We start from the raw sequence: 22,674 nt of genomic DNA on the forward strand, positions 1-22,674 counted from the left end.
GGGTGGGGGCGGGGCCCTCAGATATAGGAACCAGAGGAGGACGGCTCTGAGCAATGCCCAACGAGGGCAGGAGAACACTGCATTTGGGGACCCCCGAGAGTCAGAGGCAGACCTCCTCCCCCAAAGGGACCCTGGAGTCCAGACTCTCAGCCCCAGGTCTTCCCGTTAAACGACTCTCCGGACGGGATCCGAGCTCCAGGCGCCGCCCTGCCAGGAGGTTCCAGGGAGAAGAGGACCAGGTAGTCACCACTACCCTAGCGTCAGGTAGGAAAGAAGGACTCTCTGGATGCCCCCATTTCTGGGCCGCCCAGGCCGGCTTGGCCCGGTCAGGCAACCCCAGCCCACTCGGTCAGGAGACCTGAAATGCAGATGCCGCCACCTCCTCGGGCGCTCTCTCGGTCTTGCCCCACCCCGGCCCCGCCCTCGGACCCCGCCCGCTTCCCTCGCCTCTGCCTCTGGCCGGAAGCCCCCTCCCCCTCCCCCTGCCGGTGCCCCACACCCTTTATCCCTTTCCAGTCCCACTCCTTCCGCGAGTCAGGGAAACCTCTCTCCGCTCGGTTCTCCACCCCACCCCCGTCTTCCTCCAGCTCCGGCTCCTCCATCCAGTCCCCGAGCCCCCGCCCGGCCCCGCCCAGGCTCCTCCCTCAGCCCGGCCCCGGCCCTAGTTTCCCGCCCCAGACCAGGGCCTCGGGGCCCAGCTAGTCCCCTCCTCGGGCCCCGCCCCCGGCCCCCGGAAGCCTCTCCCCGCCCTCGGCCCCGCCCCCCCGAAGTTTCTTGGGCCCCCGGCAGCCAGTGGGACAGAACGCACTGAGCCGCCGCCCGGCCGGCGGTGGATGGAGGTAACGGAGACCGCGCGGCGCCGGGAGTGAGCGGCCGAGCGGTCGAGCGGCCGGACCTCAGCGGACTCGTCATGGAAGAGGAGGTGAGGGCCGGGCCAGTCGGGGGACCTGGGCTGGGGTCTTCGAGACCCTCGCGGCGGTTGGGGTCCCTGGCTCAGGCCCTTGTTCCAGCCAGCCCCTCTCCCGCGGGTCTCCAGGCAAAGCCTAGGCAAATGAGATGAGCAGGGGCGGGGGTAGGGATAGCAGACCCATCCTCCTTCATTATTTCTGTCTTCTCTCACCAACTATGGGCATGGTGGTTGTTATTGTTCCCATTGGATTGATGGGGAGACTGAGGCTCTGGTCAGTTTGATGACTTGCTGAAAGTGTCCTAGGTTGCTGGGCTCGAACCCTGATTACCACTGACTCCCTGTGCCGTCCACGTCGGATCCTTAGGGCACACTGTGTGTGTGTGTGTGTGTGTGTGTGTGTGTGTGTGTGTGTGTGTTGTGGTGGGTCTGTGGGTTCTGGAGTCCCTGTCTCAAGGAATTTTGAGGTTTTGACCCTGTCTGGTGGCCGCAGGACTGGAAAAGTTGCGTTTTCTCCCCTGTTTAAGTCCCTGTGAGTCCCCTTTCCCCTGTGAGTCTACCTTCTCCCCTGCTTGGGTGTCAGGCCCTTGTAGGGGCTGATCCCTTCCCCTGCCTTTCCCACATCCCTGGAGGGCTGACTCCCTGGAGGAGCTGGGCAGCTGGACCAGCAATGCCCCTTGAGCCTCCCTCTTCCCCCTCAGGACCCTCTTGGTCTGGGGTGGGGTCAGACACTCTGTGACCCCTGCCCTTTACTTGCAGACTCAGTTCTCTCAGTAGCCCCCTCATCCAGGCACACTGCCAGCACTTAATGTGTGACTGTGGAATGCATAAACTAGGGAGGGGCCTGCTGTGGCTAGAGGATTTTGCTTCTGGTCCCCCAAGGGGTCTCAGCTTCTGCCCCTCCCAGACCGAGGGGAGGAGATGTGTCTTTGCCTGGATAAGTGGGGAGGAAAGATGAAACCTTCACTCTTGGGGCAACCTTGGCTAGCTGGGGACCAGGCTGCCTGTGTCCCCATCAGTGCTCGTCTCCCTGCTTCCTGGGACCACTGCCCAGGGGCAGCTGGGGTATCCGTCAGAGTTCTCTCCAGGCTAGGCCCTGCATTTCTGTGGGATGGTAGATAAGTCACTTCCCCTCTAAGCCTGCATTTCCTCTTCTATAAAATATAGGGCCTGGTCTCCTCCCCGGGTCCTGATTGTAGCCCCTTCTCTCAGAGTGGGTGGAAATAGGGGGCAAAGTCAGGCCACTATGATTGGCTGTGGTTTCTTGCTGACAGGGGTGGGGCTTCCCCACCCCTGCTGTGAGGGCTGGGCTGTCTGGCTGTGGCCCCTCTCCTTCTCCCAGGGGATTTGGGAGAGGATTACTCCATCTCCTGATCTGCTCTGGCCCCCAATTAAGGGAAGTTCTCCTGGGGCCTCCTGGGCCAATGGCCTGTCTGGAGGTCCGCCCAGCCCTGTACTCCCTCTGGTCTTGAGTCTCTAACATTGCCACTTACTGACTCCCAGATGCCGAAAGCTCCCCGCACATCTGAGCTATCTACGGTCTTGCCCACCACCTCCCCACACAGCCGGGAGCTCCCTGTTCCCTACCCCGCCCCTCCTTTGACATCCCTCTTTTCCTCTCATTTCTTTTCCCCTTAACTTCCTCTTGTTTCTCCAGGCCTCAGTGCCCATCCTCCTTTCTCTAAAACACCTCTTAGATCTTAGTCGTCTGCTCTGCCCCATGACCCCAGGCTGGCCTCATCACCTCACTCCCAAATGGCTGCTTTTAGTCCTCCCCTGGCTTTGAACTTCCTCTCCATGCCCCAGGAACCCTGATGCCAGGCCCCCTCAGCCTCAGTGACCTCCTCCATGCAATGGGTTGGTAGTCCCCATCAGCCTGAGATTTGGTGCAGAAGTGCAGGTCTGGGCATAGGGCATCTAACCATTTGTGTTCTCAGGGCCTCAGTTTCCCCATCTATAAAATGAGGGAGGTGGGCAGTCCAGAAATGCGATGGTTTATGTGCAAAAGCTTTGAAAGCTTCAGTTATCAGTGTGAGGTATTGTTGCAACTGGACTCAGGCTTTTCTATCTCCGCCCTGGGGTTCTGCCCCTCTTCCTCTCAGTCATGCCTTTCCCTGGCTTGGCCTCCAGTGGCACCAGGCTGCTCCTTTGCCGTAATGCATCTAGAGAGAGGCAGGGCAGTGTCCTGTCGCAACACTGGTTTTGTGACCTTAAGCTAATCTTCGACCCTTTCTGGCCTGCACTTTCTCATCCTGTAGTGAAGGGGTTGAGAGTATAGGGTCTTTGGTACCTTCTGTGCCTTTCCTTCTTCTGTGGGCCAAGATGTGTGTCTCTTTCCCTCCTCACAGTCCTACCAAAACCCTTCCTTCTGCAAGGGCTTCCCAAACTAACCCCAAGTCCTTCCCCTACCAGAGAGCCAAGACCGGGATATCCGTCTGGGTCAGTGCTAGAGCCCTCCCAGTGGGCTGGGATCCTTTCAAGCAGGGGATGCCTACCCAACCCCCAGACTGGGGATCTCCCTCGTGCAGGGTCTGTGTTGCCCCCATCAGACTGGAAGTTCTCCAGGTCAGAGCCTGTGCTTCCTCTCTCTGATTGCCCCATCACAGGGCTCTGACATGGTAGGTTCTTAGCAGAGTTTGGTCAGGGCATCATGGGGTTTAGTCAAAGGGCAAAGGTCATTATCCTAAGCTCCCTGTGATGTAAGGTGCCAACAAGTTCTCTTCTGCTGGTCTCTATCTCCCTGTCACGGCCTGTGTTGGGCTTTCCACATGCTCCTTTCTGTGCACAGTGTTGGGCTGACTGACCTGGTGTCTTTTTCCTTTTTTTTATTTTTAATGAATGACCCAGAGGCCCTCCCATCTCAGGCAAAGCAGAGCCAGGCTGGTGCCCAGGGGTGCCTCAGGAGCTGCTCGCGGTGGGCGGGGGGAGGGCCTGAGTGAGGATGGGTGGGAGAAGAGAGAGCGAAACAGGAAGAACAGTGGTCAGCTGGTCAATAAGAGGAGAGGAGGCCGAGAAACTGGGCTGAGCAGGACAAAACCTCCCCTGTGAGCCCTGCCAAGGGGAGGGCCCGCTTATTAAAACTTACTGGGGCATCTCCGGCCCCCTGGTGGGAGAGTGTCTGAGGGGCAGGGAGAGGGGCTGGTGAAGGATGACAGGACTCTGACCTCCAGCCAGGCCTGTCTTCTGGTGGCTCTTGCTGTGGCTGATTCCTGGCAAGGAGACCTTCTCCTGGGCTTCGGTTCATGCCACCTCCAGCCCCTCAGCTGTCACTCCCCCCATCCTCAAGTGCCTTCTCTCCTCAGTGCCATCCTGGTACTCCCATCCCTAAAGGCTCTGGACTGGCTTCCCTAGCTAATCCAGTCATGGTATTCACCGCGCACTTCTCTGCTCCATGCGGAGAGGATGGTGGTCAGGGTACCAGGTTCCAGCCTGGCCCCCGGGAGCTTCCAGCTGGCAGGAAGTTTTCATGTCTCAGGCTGTGGGTGAGGCAAGTAGGGGAGGTCACAAGTGGAGGGGGATGTGAGATCCCATGGGGTCGTGGGTGGGCCTCTGCAAACAGGAGGCGAGCTTGGAGCTCAAAAGTAGATCTGGGCAGCATGCTCCACGGTCTTGTTTAAGAGAAGCCTAGAGTCTGCAGGCCTAGGGGGTGGCCAGCTGCTGTAGTTGCTAATGGAGGTGTGTGACATGTCAGATGTTGAGGTGGGGTTTCCCATTTCCCACTTCTACCCCTCCAGCCCTGGTGGAGGCCAGCATAGAGGGGTCTCTGTGTGGATGAGGCCCCAGCGGGTCACACAGCCCATGGGGCTGAACACAGGGTCTCTGGTGATGTGGGGGGGAGGCGGGCATTGGGTGCATGGTAGGATGCTAGAGCCTCCCCCTTCTTGTCAAAGGGCCCTGAAGTCCCCTCTTTCCCTGATCAGGGTAGCTCATAACTGGCCTGTCAGCAAGCCTCTCACTTCCTCATTTCTCCATCCAGGAAGACCATTTGGGACCATTCCACTTCTCCATTTCTCTTGCCATCTACAAGTTAGGGAGAGACCCTGAGGGGGCATCTCGTATTCCTGGAGCTCCTGGGAGCACTGAGGCCCAGCAGCTAAGCCCAGAAAGGCCTTGTCCTGAATTCTGAGCCAGGCCCAGGGAAAGGGTTCCAGAGAGCCAGAGGGGATGGCAGTGACAACAGTAACAATAATGACAGCTGCCATTTACTAAGTTTAGGGTATCTTAGGCATTGCTTTGTATGTTGTATCTTTTTATTCAGCAACAAACATTTATTGAGCACCTATTTTGTGCCAGACACTGTCTAGGCATTGGGGATACAGCAGTAATCAAAACAAAAACCCCTGCCCTCACGGAGTTATAATCCTTGCAACTTCTGTTAATATCATCATTTCACAGATGAAGAAACTGAGGCTTAGAGAGACCAAGTGACCTGCCTCTGGTCTGCGTGACTTGGGCTTCAGAGCTCAGACTCCTGACCACTGGAGTACGCAGTTCAGAGGGGGAGGGGGCCACAGTAAGAACCAGACTGGGGATTCCCTGCCATGATGGAGCACAGGGAGGCCATGCCCTGTCCAGCCCCAGACAGCCTACCACACTTCTGTCTGGACTTGTCCTTCCAAAGGTAGCTGTGGCCACAGGGTATCCCTGGGGAGAGGTATGCTCCTTTTAACTGGAGCCCCATTTTTAAGCTTTATGTAAATTATAAAGCAGTCAGAATTAGTCATTGCTGATTTCCTTCTAGCATCCTGTGGATTCTGACATGCTCTTAGGCCCCCTCTCCTCCACTCGCCCCTTCACACTCACCACTGTGGGTACCAGTCATTGAAGCAAAGTGGTTAGCAAATTGGGTGTATTTTTATTTTCATTTCACAGATATTTCTTGAGCACCCATTATGTGTAAAGGAACGGTACTGGGTTCTGGGGACCAAATGTGAATTCGACCCCATCAGGTAGGCATATACTTGGCGCCCAGCTACTCAAGCAGGTAATCAAGAGGCACAAGATGTCAGTGACTGGCCTGGAGACTCCAGGGTGGCTGCCATGTCCTAGAGAAGGGTTTGAGTTTACCTCCTGTACCTGCCTGTGGTCGAAGGCAGTGTCCTTGGAGCCCTCGCCAGACAAGGTGGCTACCCTAAAGTCCTGGCCTGGGGCAGGGATGAGGGCAGCGGAACCTCCTGCTTTGGGGTAGGATGCAGGGGCCGCAGAGTGGGCTCTCTAGAAGGGCAGGGGTAGGGAGGAAAATTACCACTCTGCCTGCCTGCCTCCTCCCATCCTTCGGATCCTGCGTGAACGTCCTTTCCTCTGGGAGGCCTTCCTGAGCCACGCGGACCTGAGCCAGGTCCCCCGCTGTCCTCTCGCACTCCCTCCTCTTCAGTTCCCCTTCACTGATTCCTTCATAGCATTTCATGGTTGTTAATGTATTTATGTCTGGTGTTTATTTGTTCAGCAACTCCTTCCCCACATTGCCAGCCCCATGAGGGCAAAGATGTGTTCTTTTTATTCTTCCCTGCCTACTCCAGCATCCGTGACATTGTAGGTGCTCAGTACAGCGTGTGTTGACGAGGTTGAATGAATACACGGGAGGCAGAATGGTGGAGGGGAGAACATGGGGTCAGAGAGACCCAGTTTGAATTCTGGTTTTGTCCTTCCAGCGGTGTGACTCTGGCGAGTCACCTCCCCTCTCGGAGCTTCAGTCTGCTGTGACATGTGGATAATGATGCTACCACCTGGGAGGGTAGTCGCATGGGTTAAAATGAGACAGTTTGGGTAAAACATAATACAGTGGTTCAGTATAAGGTGACTGCAGCTGTTATTGTTGTGGCTGTTTTTATTAACTGTTATTTCTGATATTGGATTGAGAATATCTGCCTCAGGGGTTGTGGGGAAGCTCAAATGGGGTGATATCAGTAGGTATCCAGCAGAGGGACACATCCCTGTGTGGCCTCACGGCAGCAACCCTCATGACGCGTCTGGATGCTGTGTTACAGGGCGTGAAGGAGGGGGGCCAGAAGCCTCGGGGAGCGCAGACAGCAGACAAGGCTGGCTGGATCAAGAAGAGCAGCGGGGGCTTCCTGGGCCTCTGGAAAGACCGCTACCTGCTCCTCTGCCAGGCCCAGCTGCTGGTCTACGAGAACGAGGTAAGGACCTGCCTGGTCCTGAGTTTGGGGGTGCCGGGTCAGGGAGCAAAGTGAGGGCAGCCCAGGCCACAAGAGGATTCCAGAACCCGGACTGGAAGGCCTGCTTCGTTTTTGACCCGCTGTGCAACCTTGGGCGATTGCCTGGTTTTCTCTGGGTCGGTGTGGTACAAGGATGATACCTCTAGGTGCGAGCGTAGGACTCCTGGATGAGGGGCTCTTTGAAGCATATGTGTACAGGGATGTGTGTGTCTCCTCAGCTGTCCACCTACACTGCAGCTCCCTGTCCCGGGGCTAGGTTCCACATCTGTGAAGTTTCCAGAAAACTGAAGCTTGCTCCACTCAGTAATGATAGTAGAAATAATGCTTATTGCTCATGCTTGTTTGGAGGTCTTACATACCTCTTGGAGGATGCTCACAATAGTCCCTTAAGAGTGGTCATCATGGGGACTTCCCTGGTGGTCCAGTGGTTAAGACTCCGTGCTCCCAATGCAGGGGGCCCGGGTTCAATCCCTGGTCAGGGAACTAGATCTCACATGCCCCAACTAAGAGCCCACATGCCGCAACTAAAGATCCTGCACACGGCAACGAAGATCCTGCATGCCTCAACTGAGATCTGGCACAGCCAAATAAATAAATAAATATTTTTAAAAAAAGAGTGGTCATCATGTCACGTTCTACAGAGGAGCACCCTGAGGCCCAGGGTGCTCAAATCCTCTTCAGCATCTCAGTGAATGAAGGTCAGGTCTAGAACCAAAGTCAGGGATCTCTCCACCCAGCTATGTCAGCAAGTAAACTCTAAAACTTATTCTTGGTGGAAGTCCTCTAAAACACGTTGGATATTGTCTGCCTTTCAACAGAAGGTACGGGCCTAAACGGAGTCTTTCCTTGGTGGCTCAGAGTCACTGAGGATCAGGCTGTTCCGTACTGCCAGACTGTACTTTTCAGCTTTGCATTCTCCTCTGACATCAGGCTGCCAGTTGCCGCTTTTGCCGTCCTTGTGCCTCTCACAGTCCTCATATCTTCCCACTTCAGACTTGTGCCCCTTTTCATTTCAGCAGGTTTGGAACTTGGACAACCCAGGATGGGGAAGTTGTGTGTTAAATAAGTGTCAATAAAGTTCTGGGTGAAGACCTGAGGCGGAAAGGTGGCCTTTACTTAGAGATGCTGTTTATGTTCTGGGGTTGAGGCTCTCAGAGGGCCTGTCCACTGCAACTGGGCTATTACTGTATGACTCTGACAGACGGAGTACACGGGGAAGAACTGGCCTGGGGGCAGAGGAAGGGGGATCCTGCCTGTTCCCCATCGGCCTCTGTCAGCATGCCTCAGGCTGTCTTGGCAAATTCATAACTGTCGCAGACCAAGAATGATCTAGGTTGTTCAAAGGAGCTGCCTTTGAGAAGCATCTCACCTTTCCTGACCAAGTCCCCAGGCTCATGGAGTTGGGGTGTCAGAGAAGCAGCCGGAGGAGGCCAAGGGGGTGAATGGTGCAGACAGCCCCCCAGATGTTCTCTACTGCTGCTGTCCCCAAATTGGGATGTGCTGTGGCGGCAGCAGGGGGCTATTTTTATAAATAAAGGGGGCTGTCGCAGCTTCCTCCAGTCCCAGCTACCATAAGAGTTCAGTGACAGGCCCCCCAGCTGTCAGCCCATCAGGCGCTACCAGACTTGTCCTGGGTCACCTCTCTACATCTGGCCCACGTCTGGGAAGCAGGAAGGATTTCATATCCCCTAAACACAAAAATGTCTAAATCATGCTTTAAAAAAAAAAATCACTATTCAAAACCTCAGGGCAGTTTTAAGAACTTAGCACTCGGGGGTGGGGGAGCTTGGCACAGGAGAAGGAGTTGAGAAATGCTTACTAGTTCAATTCCTCTTTCTGATGTAAGGAACTAGGCGAGTGCGAATGACTCTTGGCTGTTTCTTTGCTGTCAGTGAGGCTGACATTCCAAAAATGCTGCCCCCGCCCAGTGCCTGCTGGTTTATCCGACTTTTCTGAGATGCAGAAGGGCCGGATGATTCAGCGTTTCAAGTTGAGAGGAGACCCAGGTCAGGCAGCCGTGGGGAGCTGGGTGGTGGAGATGGAGTGACTTTTGTTTCCAGACAGAGGAGGGTATGTTTGGGCCGGTAGCTGCCCAGTCGGGGGAGGCCTGTGCCCATGGGGTAGGTGAACCTCTCTCTCTGGGATGGGGGTCGGGGGGACGTCCTTTCTGGAGTCTCACTCTGAGTCAGGCATTCAGTTCAGCAAACTTTTCCTCTTGAGGGCTGACCCTTGTAGGGTGCTGTAGGGGGAACAGAAAGGAGAGCAGACACATGCAGCAGAGGGTAGAGAGAGATGGCTCAGCAGGGAGTTAGGACCATTCTTCCCCATGACAGGGTGTCCCTAGCACCTAGTAAGATGCCTGCAGAAGTGCCTTCTGATGGGGACCCTTAGAGGAGGGAGAGAGCACTGAGGCTTAGGCTCTTGCAGGTGAGCAGGGCAGCTTCCTGGAGCAGGTGGATTTTACCAGCCCTTGTGTTGAGTGCAGGAAGCTGGAAGGGACTGGAGACTAAGGATTGGAAAGAGGTGCGTGGAGGCAAAAATGGGAAAAGATACCTGTTTGAATCTAGATGGGAAAGATCAGGCCACCCTGGCCACCTGTTCCCCTTTCCCTGAAAGGCTGAAGAGAGAGTAGGTCCGTGGTTACTCACCTTAGCTGTACAATCATCTGCTTTGAAAAATACTGATGTCTGAGCTCTGTGCCCCAGGGATCCTGATGTAATTGGTCTGGGATGTTGCCTGGGCACTGGGGTTTTTTTAAGCTACCAGGTGCCGCCAAGGTTGAGAATTTCTGGTATAGAGCAGAGGTTCGCAAACTTTTGTATAGGGGCTTGTTAAAACTCAGATTGCCAGGCCCATTCCCCCAAGATTATGATTCAGTAGGGATGGGCCTTGAGAATTTGCATTTCTTTTTTTTTTCCAATTATCCAATTTTTTACTGTTAGATTTAACAGACAGAAAATTATATTTCAATAAATTTAACTAGAACAAACGTAACATAGGGGTAAAAAAAGATTACAAAAACTTAAACTACATCTTGACGAAGACCTGTAGGAAATAATGTGCAAACCAGCGCTGGTCCCCAGATACACTTTGCATTAACTTTTTTTTTTTTTCTCACACACACACACACACACACACACACACACTGTATTTTATTTTTACAAGAGATAAATAAACGGACACCAAGCATTGTAAATGGATGACCACAACAAAAGCAACAATGATTGCAATTACCAAACATGAAACACACTCATACTATGTCATAATATTGACATTGAGTCCAGGAATCCTCCACTGTAACAGCTCCTTTACTTTGCAGTGAAAATTGATTTGTATATTTTTTGCCTCTGAGTCCTTGTGGGATATATATATATATATATATTTTTTATTCAAGAGAATTTGCATTTCTAACAAGTCCTCAGGTGATGCTGTGGCTGCTGGCCCAGGTACCACACCTGGGGGACCACTGGTGCAGAGCAGCCTGCAGCTAGGGCACTGTCCAGCTTCTGGCTCTGCCTTGAAGGAGTCTGGTATGCTACAAAGGGCTCTGGCTTGGGAGTCAGAGGATGGGTGTTTGCGTTTGGCCCTGCTCCTTACATTTGGGTCTGTGCCCAAGGGTGAATTTCTTCGCCTCCAGGTCTCATTCTCTTCCTCTATAAAATGAGACAAATACTGGGGCTCTAGGATTTCAGGGTGCTTGAGGGACTCAGGAGAATCGGGGATGCAAAAGTGCTCACTAAGTGTCAGGGTTTCTTAGTATATGCGACTTATCATGGAGGGAAATTGGGGCATTTCCTCTGCAAATAATCGAGTCACTGCCTCCCAGATATTCCACCCCAAACTGTGGAGCACTGAGGCAGTCCCTGGTTGGATGCTCTGCATGATGTCCAACAGCAGGAGTTGGCTTAACTTGTGTGCCCGTCTCCAGGGCCTGCATCTGCTTCCCTTGAGTCTCCAAGGGGCGAGTGTGCCACACCCAGGAAGCTGTTCCAGCTGGGTGTCCCCTGGAAGTGGAACCAACTGACCAACACTGAGGGAGGAGGGTGTCCCAGACAGCTGGCTGGAGAGGCACCTGGTGGGTAGAGCCCATGAGGAGAAAACACTCAAGGGCCAGGGCTGGCAGGCAGAAAGGCAGCCCAGCCAGTGTCCAGGGGTGGCCGAGAAGAGGCTGGCCACTGTCCTGGCCACCAGCCTTACTAGTGATGAGGCCTCACGGTGGCAGACTCAGGGGGTACTCTAGAAGGAACCCTTGCCTTCTCCATTGTGCAGGCCGTGGAGAGTGGCCTTTCACCCCAAGCCAAGGGTCAACAGTGGAAGATGCCAAGTGGGGAAGTCAACTCCGGATCACTGTGGTGAAGGCGGGTTGTGTAACCTCAAACAGCCTTATTCACGCTTCTCTCTGTGGCTCTGCCTGGAAAGCCTTTTTTTCCCCTCGTTTGTGACAACTTGCTCCTTCTTCCAGACCACCTCTTTCGCAGGTCTCTGCCTGGCTCCTGGGCCTGCGTGGACTCCCAGGCACACTTTCGTAAGCCTTTCTAGCTTCCCCGTTTCCTCCTTTGACCTTAGGCACATTTGTGTCAGCCCTGCTACCCGCCTTCGGGCTGTGAGCCCCATTTCTCATACGGATGGTGAGCCTTGAGGGCATCCCTCCAACCAGCGTGGACTGAACACCGTCTCCTTGCCAGGGTCTGAATGCTGCATCTTGGTGGTTGATTGGCAGCCCGAGGGCCCCCTCTGACCAAGCAGTGCCCTCACTGAGTGGGATCAGGGTCTGGGGCAGGGCCTGGGTGTTTGAGGGTCTAGGGCATCTAGCTCTCACCATGTCCCCTGTGTCTCCCTCCCCAGGATGAGCAGAAGTGTGTGGAGACAGTGGAGCTCGGCAGCTATGAGAAGTGCCAGGACCTTCGTGCCCTCCTCAAGCGGAAACACCGCTTTATCCTGCTGCGGTCTCCAGGGAACAAGGTAGGGCAAGGCCTGCTGCTGACTGACCTCACTCCAGGCCAGGGTCTGCTGGGCAAGGTTACCCCTGGAAGGCTGTCTAAGACAGGCTGGGCCCCTGGATGCAAGTCTGCAGGCTCTCTGTTGAATGTGGCTGAGGCTCAGACCCAGGGGCTGCCACAGGTTGGACCTTTGGCTTGCTTTTAACTTGAAGTCACCCCAGCCCCTGGTTGATAGGAGGCGCATTTAGAGCTCTGCTGAGAGCTCTGCTCCCCTCTCCCCTTCTAGGCCCTGGGGCCTCCTTCCCAGGCTGTAGTTGGAAAGTAGTCTTTGGGAGGTGGGGCCCTTGGCCATCTCCCGTACCCAGGAGGCCCAGGACTGAGGCAAGAAAGCTGGGGATGAGGCCTTCACCCCACCAGGCCTCTGACACCCTGACGTAGTCAGGGGGCCACACCCTCCCCTCATCCCAGGCCTTCCTGGGTGGGCCACCTCTCCTACCTTTCATCCTAGGCTCAGTGCTTGGACCTGCAGCCCCCCAGCTTTCCTCCCTTTGCACTGTTCTTTCTTGGCTGAAGCTGGAGGAAGTCTCTTGCCTGAGAGGTTCTTGCCCTGGGACACTCTGTGTGTGTGGATGCACCCCACACCTCTGGCAGGGAGTCCGGGTGGGTGTTAACATGTGGTAGAGTTTCACAGATGTCAGGAGGGAGATCAGATTGGAGGCTGGCATTTACAGCACCTCTCGCCAGCTCACGCCAATCTGCAGCTGGGCCGTGCCTCGCCCCAACCTCTGCATGTCATGTGGGGCCTCGCAGAGCGGGGCTGAGTCACAGAGGCTGGGGGTTGGAGAGTGGGCCTCGTCTGGGCTTGCCCGAAGCCATTCTGTCTCTTTCATAGGTTTAAGGGCCAGGAACCCAGTCCTCTGTGGTCCCTGGAGCTCTGGGCCCTGGAGGAGACCATGATGCTTTACTCACTAACCCTCTGTCCCATTTGGCGGTGGTTGGGGGCAAGGGAGCCACCGTGGAGCTCTGACCCTGCGGGGGGGAGGTGTGCCCAGGGTAGGGGCAGGTTTCATTGACCTCTGATGCTTAGGGCTCTCTGAGGAAGGGGAGAGCCACATTTTGGTCTTTCAGGCCCTGGAACCCCAACCCTGTCCTGGAGATCCGCTTCCTCTCTCAGTGGCGCTGTATTTGTGTGTGTGTATTTGGGGAAGGTGTAGAGTGCGCGATATGTGAAGGTCTGCCTGTGTGCCTGATATGCGTGTGTGCACCTCTTTATGTGCCGCTGAGTGTTCGCCTGGCCCAGGGGCTGCCTGGGTCTTTGTGTGTCCCTTAGTGAGCGTATGTGGATGTGAGGTGGAGGGGACCTTGCTTCTCTGTCCTCTGCCAGCACGGTTCTGTGGGCCACCTCCTTTCGCGGCTCTGAGAATCATCTGGTGGTGGGCCAGGTGGGTCCGGCCCCACCGGGGGGGGCGGCGCGCGTCACCTTCCGAGAGGCCTGTTTGTGCAGCTGCATTGTCAGCTGCTTCGGCCAGCACCCTCCCTTTCATCCCTGAATCGTGCCAAGAGTTCAGGTCAGCTCTGGGTGACCCTGGGAGCAGGGCGAGGGTCGGGGAGATAGGGCCGTGGAGTGATTGGTGGGGGCTGCTGGGCAGCGGGAGCGCAGCCCACGCTGGTTCCGGCTCAAGGGCCCCTGACCCTCGGCACCCAGGAGCTCACACAGAGAGTGGGCGCTCTCCAAAGGCCAGATGGTAGACGGCCCCACCCCCCCACCCCCCCCCAGCATCCTCTCTCTTTTCCTATCGCCCTGGGTGTTCCCCTCCTCAGGGAGGCTGCAGGCTGGCCGGGAGGTCACATGACCCCGGCTGTCTGGTCCAGAGGACGCCTTTTTTTCCCTCTAATCAAATAAACAAAGACTCCAGTGTCTTGCGTGCCCCTCTCCCTCCTGCCTCCCTGTCCCCACGCCCCTGCCATGAGGTCACAGGCAGACGCTGCCAGGAAGCAGGGTGGCCTCTGCTGGGCCTTGCTGCCCCACTGGTTTCAGCCAGCTTGGCCCTTTCCTCTTTCCTGTCTCCTCTCTCCCCCTCCCGCTTCTTTCCTCTCTGCCATTTTGTCCTCCCCCCTTTTCCAGCCATGTGGGCCTTCTCTGTGTCCAGTCCCATTAGCTTCTAACCTCCTAGTGGGGCCTGTGCTAGGAAGGGCTTGAGGAGGGACCTTCAGGACATAGGGGTGGGGCAAGAGGAGCAACTTCTTGGTCTCCTGTTTGTCCCCATTCGGACCACCTTGTGGGATGCCTGGCTCATTCAGCAGGATTTCAGGGTTCCTTAGGGTGACGCTGGGTCCCATTTAACTTTGTATTCCCTCTCCTAGGGGAGCCCCTGGGCCAACACCCTCCCCCCAGCCTGCCTAGGTAGGCTGTCAATGGGAAAGGGTCACAGCTTGGGTTGAGTCCAGTGGTTGTGTTTTTGTCCCACTGAGGCCCTGAGTAGTAAAGAGACCTGTGCAGGTCTCATTGCAGGTTGGTGCGACTAGAACGCTGTGAACTTGACTCTCAGGCCAGTGCTCTTTCTCTTGCTGCAACTGTTGCTGAGTTCAAGTGTATGCCTCTCAAGCTCTCTGGGATGCTAAGTCCTGCACCAGGCAGGGACCCCACCAACTCAGGGCCTGTGAGCAGGAGAAGCGTAGCTGGGCTCATGGGCTGCCCTGGGTCACCTTACTCGCAGCCCTCATTCAGGGCTGGGTGGGCCCTTTCAGAGCCCAGATGCAGCGCTGTCCCTTCCTGAGCCCCTAGCGGCCCTGATGGCTGGGCTGAGGCAGTTGCCAAGGTGCCCTGGGGTTTTCGACTTAGCTGCCGATCTGCTGCCAGGATCAAATTTACCCTGGTCATGCAAATGAGCATTGGGCTGTGCCTGGCATGGGGAGGTGGGTGGAACCAGGGCCCTGTGTGAGGAGAAGGCAGAGGCAGCCAGGAGGAAGTTATATAACAAGGATGCTGAGGGGGCCAGGCGGGCTGCATGTTACATAACTGGGAGAGCAGCAGGAGGGAAAGCGCTATCTTAACACCCGGGCAGGGATGGGCAGCTGGCGACCCGCCTGACAAAGAACTAGGGCTTCTTAGTGTCAGAGTGCGCAGCGGCCCCAAGACAGGAACCTTGGGCCAGTTCATTCATTGATTAGCTATTCATTCAGTAACCATTTCTGAGTACCTACTATGTGCCAGGCTGTGGCTTTAGTCATGTTTAATTCCCTCAGCATTGCTTTGTGGTAGGCGGTGTCATCCCTTTTTCCAGATGAGGAAACTAGGACTGTTTTGTCCAGAAGGAGATAAATGGTGATAATTCCTATTACTGAGCACCCGCTCTGTGCCCACTTCCACGTTTAACACTTTGCTACATCACTGATCTTCATAGCTCCCTGAGGCTCCGAGCCAGCCAGCTGTGAGTGCTGGTCTGTCCAGCTCAGAGGCCCTACTGCTGTGTCCACCATAGGGGCGGCTCCTGGGTTTGTGTGGCCTCACTCCTTCCACTGTTTCCTGTCTGACCATGGGGCCTGGCAGGAAGGGGCCTCTCTGAGCTGCCTTCTGATGCTAATGTAGGAGTTCGGAGCTCCTGCCTGAGGTGGGAAGGAACCCGTGGGGAGGCATGGGATGAGGTTGGGTGTGAGGTCAAGTCATGGGGTTACTTTAGGCCACCTTGGCCAAGTCCCATCCCATCTGATGAGCCTCTTTTTTCTTATCTATATGATGAGGGGGCTGGAATTGACCCCCTAATGCCCTTTCTCTCTTGCAGCCTGTGATTCAAGGCCAGAAAGTAGACCCTGGGACTTTTTCACTTGTCCAGGACTGGTTGTGGGGCCCACTGGGCAGCTGCAGGTGGCCCTGGTTCCAGTGGGCCTTCACCAATGGACACCCCTCATGCCTGTCACCTCTGTCATTGTACTTAGTCTGGTGGAAGTAGACTGGGACTACTCCTACTTTACAGAGAAAACTCAGAGGTCAGGCAGCTGGTCTGGGGGAGTCACATGGAGTGAGACCAGATCTGGGCAAGGCTGATTCGAATCCAAATCTCTGGCAGCTGTATACATGGAGAGGGCCCCTTCTCTGCTGGATCTGTCCCCTCCCTTGCTCTGAAGCCCCAGTGTCAGACCTGATGTGGGGGTCATTGTGGTTTGCTCCTGACCAGCTGTGCGGGGGCAGACTTCAATCTGGGGTGGGAAGCTTCCTCAAGACTCCAAATGAGAACCCTTTTAAACATCTACTATCCACCCCACGCATGCCCCTTGCAGGTCAGCGACATCAAGTTCCAGGCATCCAACGGGGAGGAGAAGGAATCCTGGATCAAAGCCCTCAATGAAGGGATCAACCGAGGCAAGAACAAGGCTTTCGACGAGGTGCGAGGAGGTCCTGTGGACGGCTCTGGGTCTCCTTTCCCACCGTGTGTGATCTCAGAGTGGACCCTGCCCCACCCCACCCTGACAACCCCTTGATTATGTCACTGCTACAAACACTGGGGCACCTGTGGTTGTTACCTCGTTTAATCCTCACAACACCCCTCAAAGTAGGTGGTTGTGTTCCCATGTTACAGATGAGGACACTGAGGTGTAAGGAAGTTAAGTAACTTGTTTTAAGTTAAAACGTGGGTAAGTGGTGGGGTAGAACTTAACTGGGTGCAGCCATGCATCCTTTCCAACCCAGCCCCAGCCGGAAACAGCAGGAAACAGCAGAGAGGTCTGTGGGTGAGCTGAGAGCCTGACAGCTCACTCTTCAGTTGGGCGGTGAAGTCCAAGCTTGGCTGGCTCTAACCCTGGGCCTCCTTATCTGCTTGCAGTGGCCACCCAGCCCCCTGTGCTGTAGTGGCGATGGCAGCAGGGCCATGATCAGGCTTTCGGCAGGCAGGGTGTCCCAGGGGGCCAGATCTCCTAGGGAGGGTTTATCTTTGACATCATGGATTCATAGCTGTTTGGGCAAAAATGGGCTTGGGGGGGCCACCTAGAGTGACCCCTAGGATTGCAGAAGACTGAGACCCAAGGGGAGCGAATTTTCCCACACAGGTTCCCTCTTAACACCCAGGTTCCCTGCCTCGCAGCCATGGCTCCTGGATCACGTCTTACGTGACTGTGCCATGCTCAGCCCTCACTTGCTTGGGAAAGTGTCCCCATTTCGGGGGAGAGAGTGTTGGAGGCCACAGGAGCATGGGCTGGGTCTCGGCCCACAGCCTTGGCGGAGCAGGACCAGCCCCTCCACTGCAAAGACCCTCAGGTGGGCCTGAGCCTCACCTGTGGGCAGAAGAGTCTTAGCCCACCACCCCCCACCACAGGGCCAGGCTGCTCCGGGATTCAGAGTCTGGATTTCCCACGTGACTCTTCCTATGGCTTCCGGGCTACTCCCCACCCCCATTCCTTATCCTTAGAGAGGAGATGCTGCCCCCCAGACTCCCTGACCCCTGGGGGTGGAGGCCCTGCTCTCTCTTGAGCTATCCCCAGGGGTCCTGGGAGAGTGACTGGGGCCAGGGAAGGTCTTTTCTGGAAGCCAGGTACTAGGGGATCATGGGCTGTCTTCTCCCCGCTCCCCCCAAGCTAAGCGCAAGAGCAGCCTCGGGGCTGCCTACATATTGCAGTGGACTGAGGGGTGAGGGCTGATAGCCCACATTTGGGCAGGAAGACTGAGGCTGAGCAAGCAGCTGCAGAGAAGGGAGAGCCTCAGACTGCAGAGAGATGACACAGGCTGTGTAGAGGCGGGGGGAAAAGCAGGGAGGTGCCTCAAAGAGAGGGACAGCTGGGGCCCTTGACCCTGCCAAGCAAGGATGCAGGTGCAGACCCTGCCTCTGAGTCTCAGGTTAACGCCTGGGCGTTTCCTCCTCTCCTCAAGGCCTGCTGGGGACTGACATGGTTCCCTGTCCTTCCCAGGTAAAGGTGGACAAGAGCTGTGCCCTGGAGCATGTGACACGGGACCGCGTACGTGGGGGTCAGCGGCGCCGGCCCCCTACAAGAGTCCACCTGAAGGAGGTAGGGCCTTGGCCCCAGCTTGGGAAGGTTGGGAGTCAGATGAGCCTGGGACTACAGCTCCTTAGGTGGCAGCGGGCTTGGGCCACCTTTTTCCTGAGCACTCTTGGTATCGGGCTGCCTGAGTGGCATGCGGGGTGTCGGTGTGGAGGCGCGAGTGCTGTATGTCCTCAGGGAGTGGGTGCGCCTGCTTCCCGTGTTGAGTCCACGGGCCTTAACCCAAGCTGGTGCTGGAGGGAAACTGAGAGCCTGAGGCTAGTCCCCGCCTCTCAGAGCTCAGCTTCCAGCTGGAGAGGAGACCTGTCCATGGACTGCTCCAAGCAGCGCTGTCTAATTTTGGTACAGAGGGCGGCTCAGGCAGGCTGAGCAGGAGGGACCACAGAGGACCCACAGACACCTGAGCTGACCCTTGAAGCACGGGAACGGTTTCAGTGGGCAGACTTGGAGTGAGGGAGGTCCTGGGTGGAGGGAATGGTGCGAGCTTGAGGCCCAGGGCAGGGGAGTTTGAGGTGTGCCTGGTCCCTTTGGCTGGGAGATGTGTCTGGGAAGGTGGGGTAGGGGGGAGGAAATTGTGGAGGCCTTGAAAGCAGGAGTCGGGGGCAGGATGGATGGGAGGGTGCGTTGCAGAGGTCAGTTGGAGGCCCTGGGTAGGATGGGTCAGGTTGATGGAGGGAAAGGCAGGGGGCCAGGAAATAGAGGCAGGGGTGGGGCCTCTAGGCCCCAGGAGGGGGTGAAAAGGGAGGGGCCGGTGCAAGAGACACTGGGAAGCAAGAGCCACCTGGGCTTGTGATTGAATTCGGGACTCGAGGAGGCGGACTGGACAAAGAGGGAGGGTTGTCAGGAGTGCCCCCAAGCCTGGAGACCCGGTGAAGGGAGGCCCTGGACACAGGGAATGTGGGAGAAGTTATGGGCAAGGGGGAGGGGGAAGGGAGGAGCCCTTCGTCAGACCAGTGTTACTGATGGGTGTCGATAGTTGGGGAGAGACCTTGGAGTCCAGGAAAGAACCTCAGCAGATGCTGCCTTTGGGGAATGGGGGGCAGTAGGGAGCAAAGGAAGAGGAAGCCAGAGAGTGGCGCATCCGGAGAGAAGGGCACAGGACTGGGGGTCATCAGCCAGGTTGGCAGCCACAAGTCACGAGGCAGGACTGAGGAAAAGGCAGATGGTGGAGTTTACAGCACATTTTCTCAGCTTAGGGCTGTCATGGGGTGCAGGGCTGGGGATGCTGGAGAGAAGGAGACAGACCATGGCGGGGAAGGAGGGAGACAGAAAGGGGCCAAGGTCATTGGAGGGTTTGCTGGTGAGATGAGATAGCCTGTTCATGTCTGTCAGCGGAGGGAAAAAAGCCTGCAGAGGGAGTGACTGAAGTAGCCAGAGAGGAAAGTCATGTCTGAGGGAGGAGGCCTAGGAGGTGTGGGGCAGGCCAGCCTTGGAGAGGGGAACCCTCTGAGAAGAATTCAGGGAGGCACTCGTGTCCAGTGATTGAGCGCATGTGTAGGCCAGGTCACCCTGTGTGTGTAAAAGGGAGTGAGGGACCTTGAGGGACCTTGGGAAGGGCCTCCTGCCCAGCCCCGCCCCAGGCCCTCTGAGGCTCCCTGGGAGTTTTCCCCATGATCGTGGGGCTGCTGGGTGTCCCTGTGGGCCCCTGGGGCCAGATGGGGCCAGCTGCCTGCTGGGTGCAGCTGTTCTCCTCTGGCACTCAGCTGTGGTCTGGGGCTGCCCGTGTCTGGGGCCACACGTGACAGCACGAGGAGAGTGGGCACCAGCTGCTGAGCAGCTGGGCAGGCGAAGGCTGGAGAGCTCTGGCCCGGAGGGCTGGCCGACCGGACAGAGGTCTGCAGGGCGAGCAAGCTCAGGATGGTGCAGGAGACCCACATGTGGGTTCTGGTCCTGTCGCCTGCTGACTGCGGGGACCCTGGGTGGGTGGTTGCAGAGAAGGAACCCGCCCAAGACCCACAGCCAGGGTGGAACCATGTCCCCTGACACCCAGGCCAGCACAATTGCCATTCAAAAGAGCGGCCTATCACACAGGCTGGAAGAAGCCAGGCTGGGGCGCTGAGAGCGCACCCTAGCTCTGGCTTCCTGGCCTGTGATTTCAAAACCAGGAATTCTATGGAAGTGAGAGACAGGAGAGGATTCATCAGAGAATCACTTTAGCTTCTAATCAGGTGGCTTTGGAAACCAGAGCAGAGGGCATGGAGAGTAGGGGGCCAGGGGCCTGGGCAGCCTAGATGGGAGGGCTTAAATACCCTGTAGGTGGGCACACCTGACCCAGTGGCTGGTCATCCAAGTTGATGCCCATATCCTGCCCCTCCACCCAGGTAGCCAGTGCAGCATCCGATGGGCTTTCGCGCCTGGACCTTGATGTTCCTGACAGCGGGCTGCCAGTGTTTGCCCCCAGCAATGATGTCAGTGCAGCCCAGCCCCGGGAGACACCCCGGCCGCCCATGCCTCCTACCAAGCCTTCCACAGCACCTGAGATGACCAGTCTTGGTGACGGAGTGGAGACCCCTGTAGGGGAGAGAGCCTCAACCCCCGTCCCAGCAAGCTCTGAGGCCCACCCTGAAAGCCGAGAAGACTCAGAGACTCCAGTGGGGGAGGACAGGGGCTCTGAGCAGCCCCCCAGCAGGGTCCTGCCTGACAAACTGAAGGTGAGCTGGGAGAGCCCCAGCCCTGAGGAGCCCCCTGACCCTGAGAGTACAGAACCACCCCAGGTGCCCGATTCTGGGACTTCCAAGGCCGTGCCTAGGGAGGGTGGGAAGCCCGCTCCACCCCCTCCACCCCCAGCCAAGATCTTATCGGAGAAACTGAGAGCCTCCATGAGTGGTGTGCAGGCTTCTGGGCCAGCCCAGAGTCCTGGGGCCTCTGAGCCCTCTGCCCAAGGCCCAGCACAGGTCTCGGTGAATGGTATGGATGACAGCCCTGAGCCCATCAAGCCATCCCAGGATGCAGGCACCCCAGGAACTTGCCCAAAGGATGCAGCAACGTCCACAGCACTGCCCCACTGGGACCCGCAGCCTCAGTTCCATCCCCGCTGCTCCTCCCTGGGGGACCTGCTTGGGGAAGGCCCCCGACGTCCACGGAAGCCTGGGGGACAGCTGTATCGGGCCCAGCTGGAGGTGAAAGTGGCCTCGGAACAGACGGAGAAACTGTTGAACAAGGTGCTGGGCAGTGAGCCGGATGCTGGGAATGCCGAGGCGCTGCTCAGCCAGGCCGTGGAGCAGCTGAGGCAGGCCACCCAGGTCCTGCAGGAGATCAGAGATCTGGGAGAGCTGAGCCAGGAAGCACCTGGGCTCCGGGAGAAGCGGAAGGAGCTGGTGACCCTCTACAGGAGAAGCGCACCCTAGGGCCTGCCAGCCCAGAGCATGGTCCCTCCCGGCCAGCTCAGTCCATTGGAGCCCAGCCCTGCCGAGAAATGTGCTTCTTTCCAGGCTGTAGAAGGGCCATCAGGCATGTCAGGGTTTGGCCAGGACCTGCAGAGACTCCTGGGATCCTTCTCGCCCTGCCCTGGCCAGAGGTGCCAAGTGCCACCCAGGGCTGCTCTCTGGCCGGGCCTCCAGCTCTGGGCTTGGGCTGGGAGCACACATGCGGTACCTCTGTGCTGGCGTGGTCGTTCCGAACAGCCCCAGGGCCCTGGCACAGCGCTCGGGTTTTTGAGGGCGGTGTCATCTCTGCTTCGCGCCCTCAATAGTTTACATTCCTGACTTCTGAATAGAGCACAGCTGAGCCCCCCTGCCGCCTCCATGTCCAGATGTTCCCAGGCAGAGGCAGCTTCAAGCCATAAGCAACCCTCCCCACCCCCCCTATTCCTAGTAGCTGCAGGGGCCTTGGGTCTAGACTAGAGGTTTGTCCTTCAGCTGAGTGAGACCTGGAACCCAGCTAGGGCCTCTGAAAGCAGGTGGGAGGCATCTGTGTGAGAAAGCCATTAGCTGTGGGGCCCCTCCCTGGGCCTGTTTCCTATTCTGCAGGCCTTCCCCTCTGGTGAGCCATGATTGGAGGACTCCAGGGTGGAGGAGGAACTCGAAGGGTCTCATAGTCTAGTCCCTGCCCCTGGACCTGCTTGTGTCCAGCCTTGCACATTCCTGTACAGGTGAACCCGATGTCGACATCAGAACATCCTGTATGTAATTCATTATAAATCAACCTTCAGAAGAGAAGCTGCCCCAACTTCTGTGCCTCCCAGATGGGATTTATATCTGGGTCTCTGGTTGCTTCTCAACCCAAACAGGTCCGGTACCCCAGTTATTTCTTCAAATGCCGTTGGGAGTGTGTTGGGACCTGAACCCACTTCCCTCTCCCCTTTCCCCTCACCCCTCTGGCTCAGGCTAGAGGGACTGCTCCTCCTGAACTTCTTGTGGAAGGAGCATTAGCTCCTGTCCCTTTCGTGGTCCGTGCCTGCACCCTGGGCCTCTCCCGAGCCCCTCCCCGCCGTCGTCTCGGGCTGCAGGAGCACATCCAGTCTCCATCCTGCTGCAGCGGCCGGACTGAGGGCAGTCTATAGGTGCAGAGGCCCTGAGGGCCACAGCCACTCTCCCTGGGGCCTGTGGGAGTAGGCGCAGCTTCTGACAGGCCTGCTCAGGGGTTTCTGCAAGTGCACTTTTGTTTACTGAAAGAGAAGGAGGGTCACAGCTGCGTGCCTGGCCTTCCTGCCCACTGCCTC

General features: G+C 56.9%; 1 protein-coding gene across 1 annotated transcript; it reads left to right on the plus strand.

The window, feature by feature from the left end:
• The first annotated feature begins 910 nt into the window (after positions 1-910).
• Positions 911-22,167, plus strand: PLEKHO2 (pleckstrin homology domain containing O2). Its single transcript, XM_065872528.1, has 6 exons — positions 911-922; positions 6,895-7,044; positions 11,929-12,045; positions 16,302-16,406; positions 17,922-18,020; positions 20,336-22,167. The coding sequence occupies exons 1-6, from the start codon at positions 911-913 to the stop codon at positions 21,359-21,361; spliced, it is 1,509 nt and encodes a 502-aa protein (XP_065728600.1). The 3' UTR covers positions 21,362-22,167.
• Positions 22,168-22,674: the final 507 nt, after the last annotated feature.

This window comes from Phocoena phocoena, chromosome 2 (assembly GCF_963924675.1).
Source record: "Phocoena phocoena chromosome 2, mPhoPho1.1, whole genome shotgun sequence".
NCBI lineage: Eukaryota > Metazoa > Chordata > Mammalia > Artiodactyla > Phocoenidae > Phocoena > Phocoena phocoena.

Coding starts and splice junctions, on each gene's coding strand:
- PLEKHO2 (XM_065872528.1), top strand. Junction 7,045..11,928: donor TGCTGGTCTACGAGAACGAG/GTAAGGACCTGC, acceptor CTCCCTCCCCAG/GATGAGCAGAAGTGTGTGGA. Junction 16,407..17,921: donor AGAACAAGGCTTTCGACGAG/GTGCGAGGAGGT, acceptor TGTCCTTCCCAG/GTAAAGGTGGACAAGAGCTG.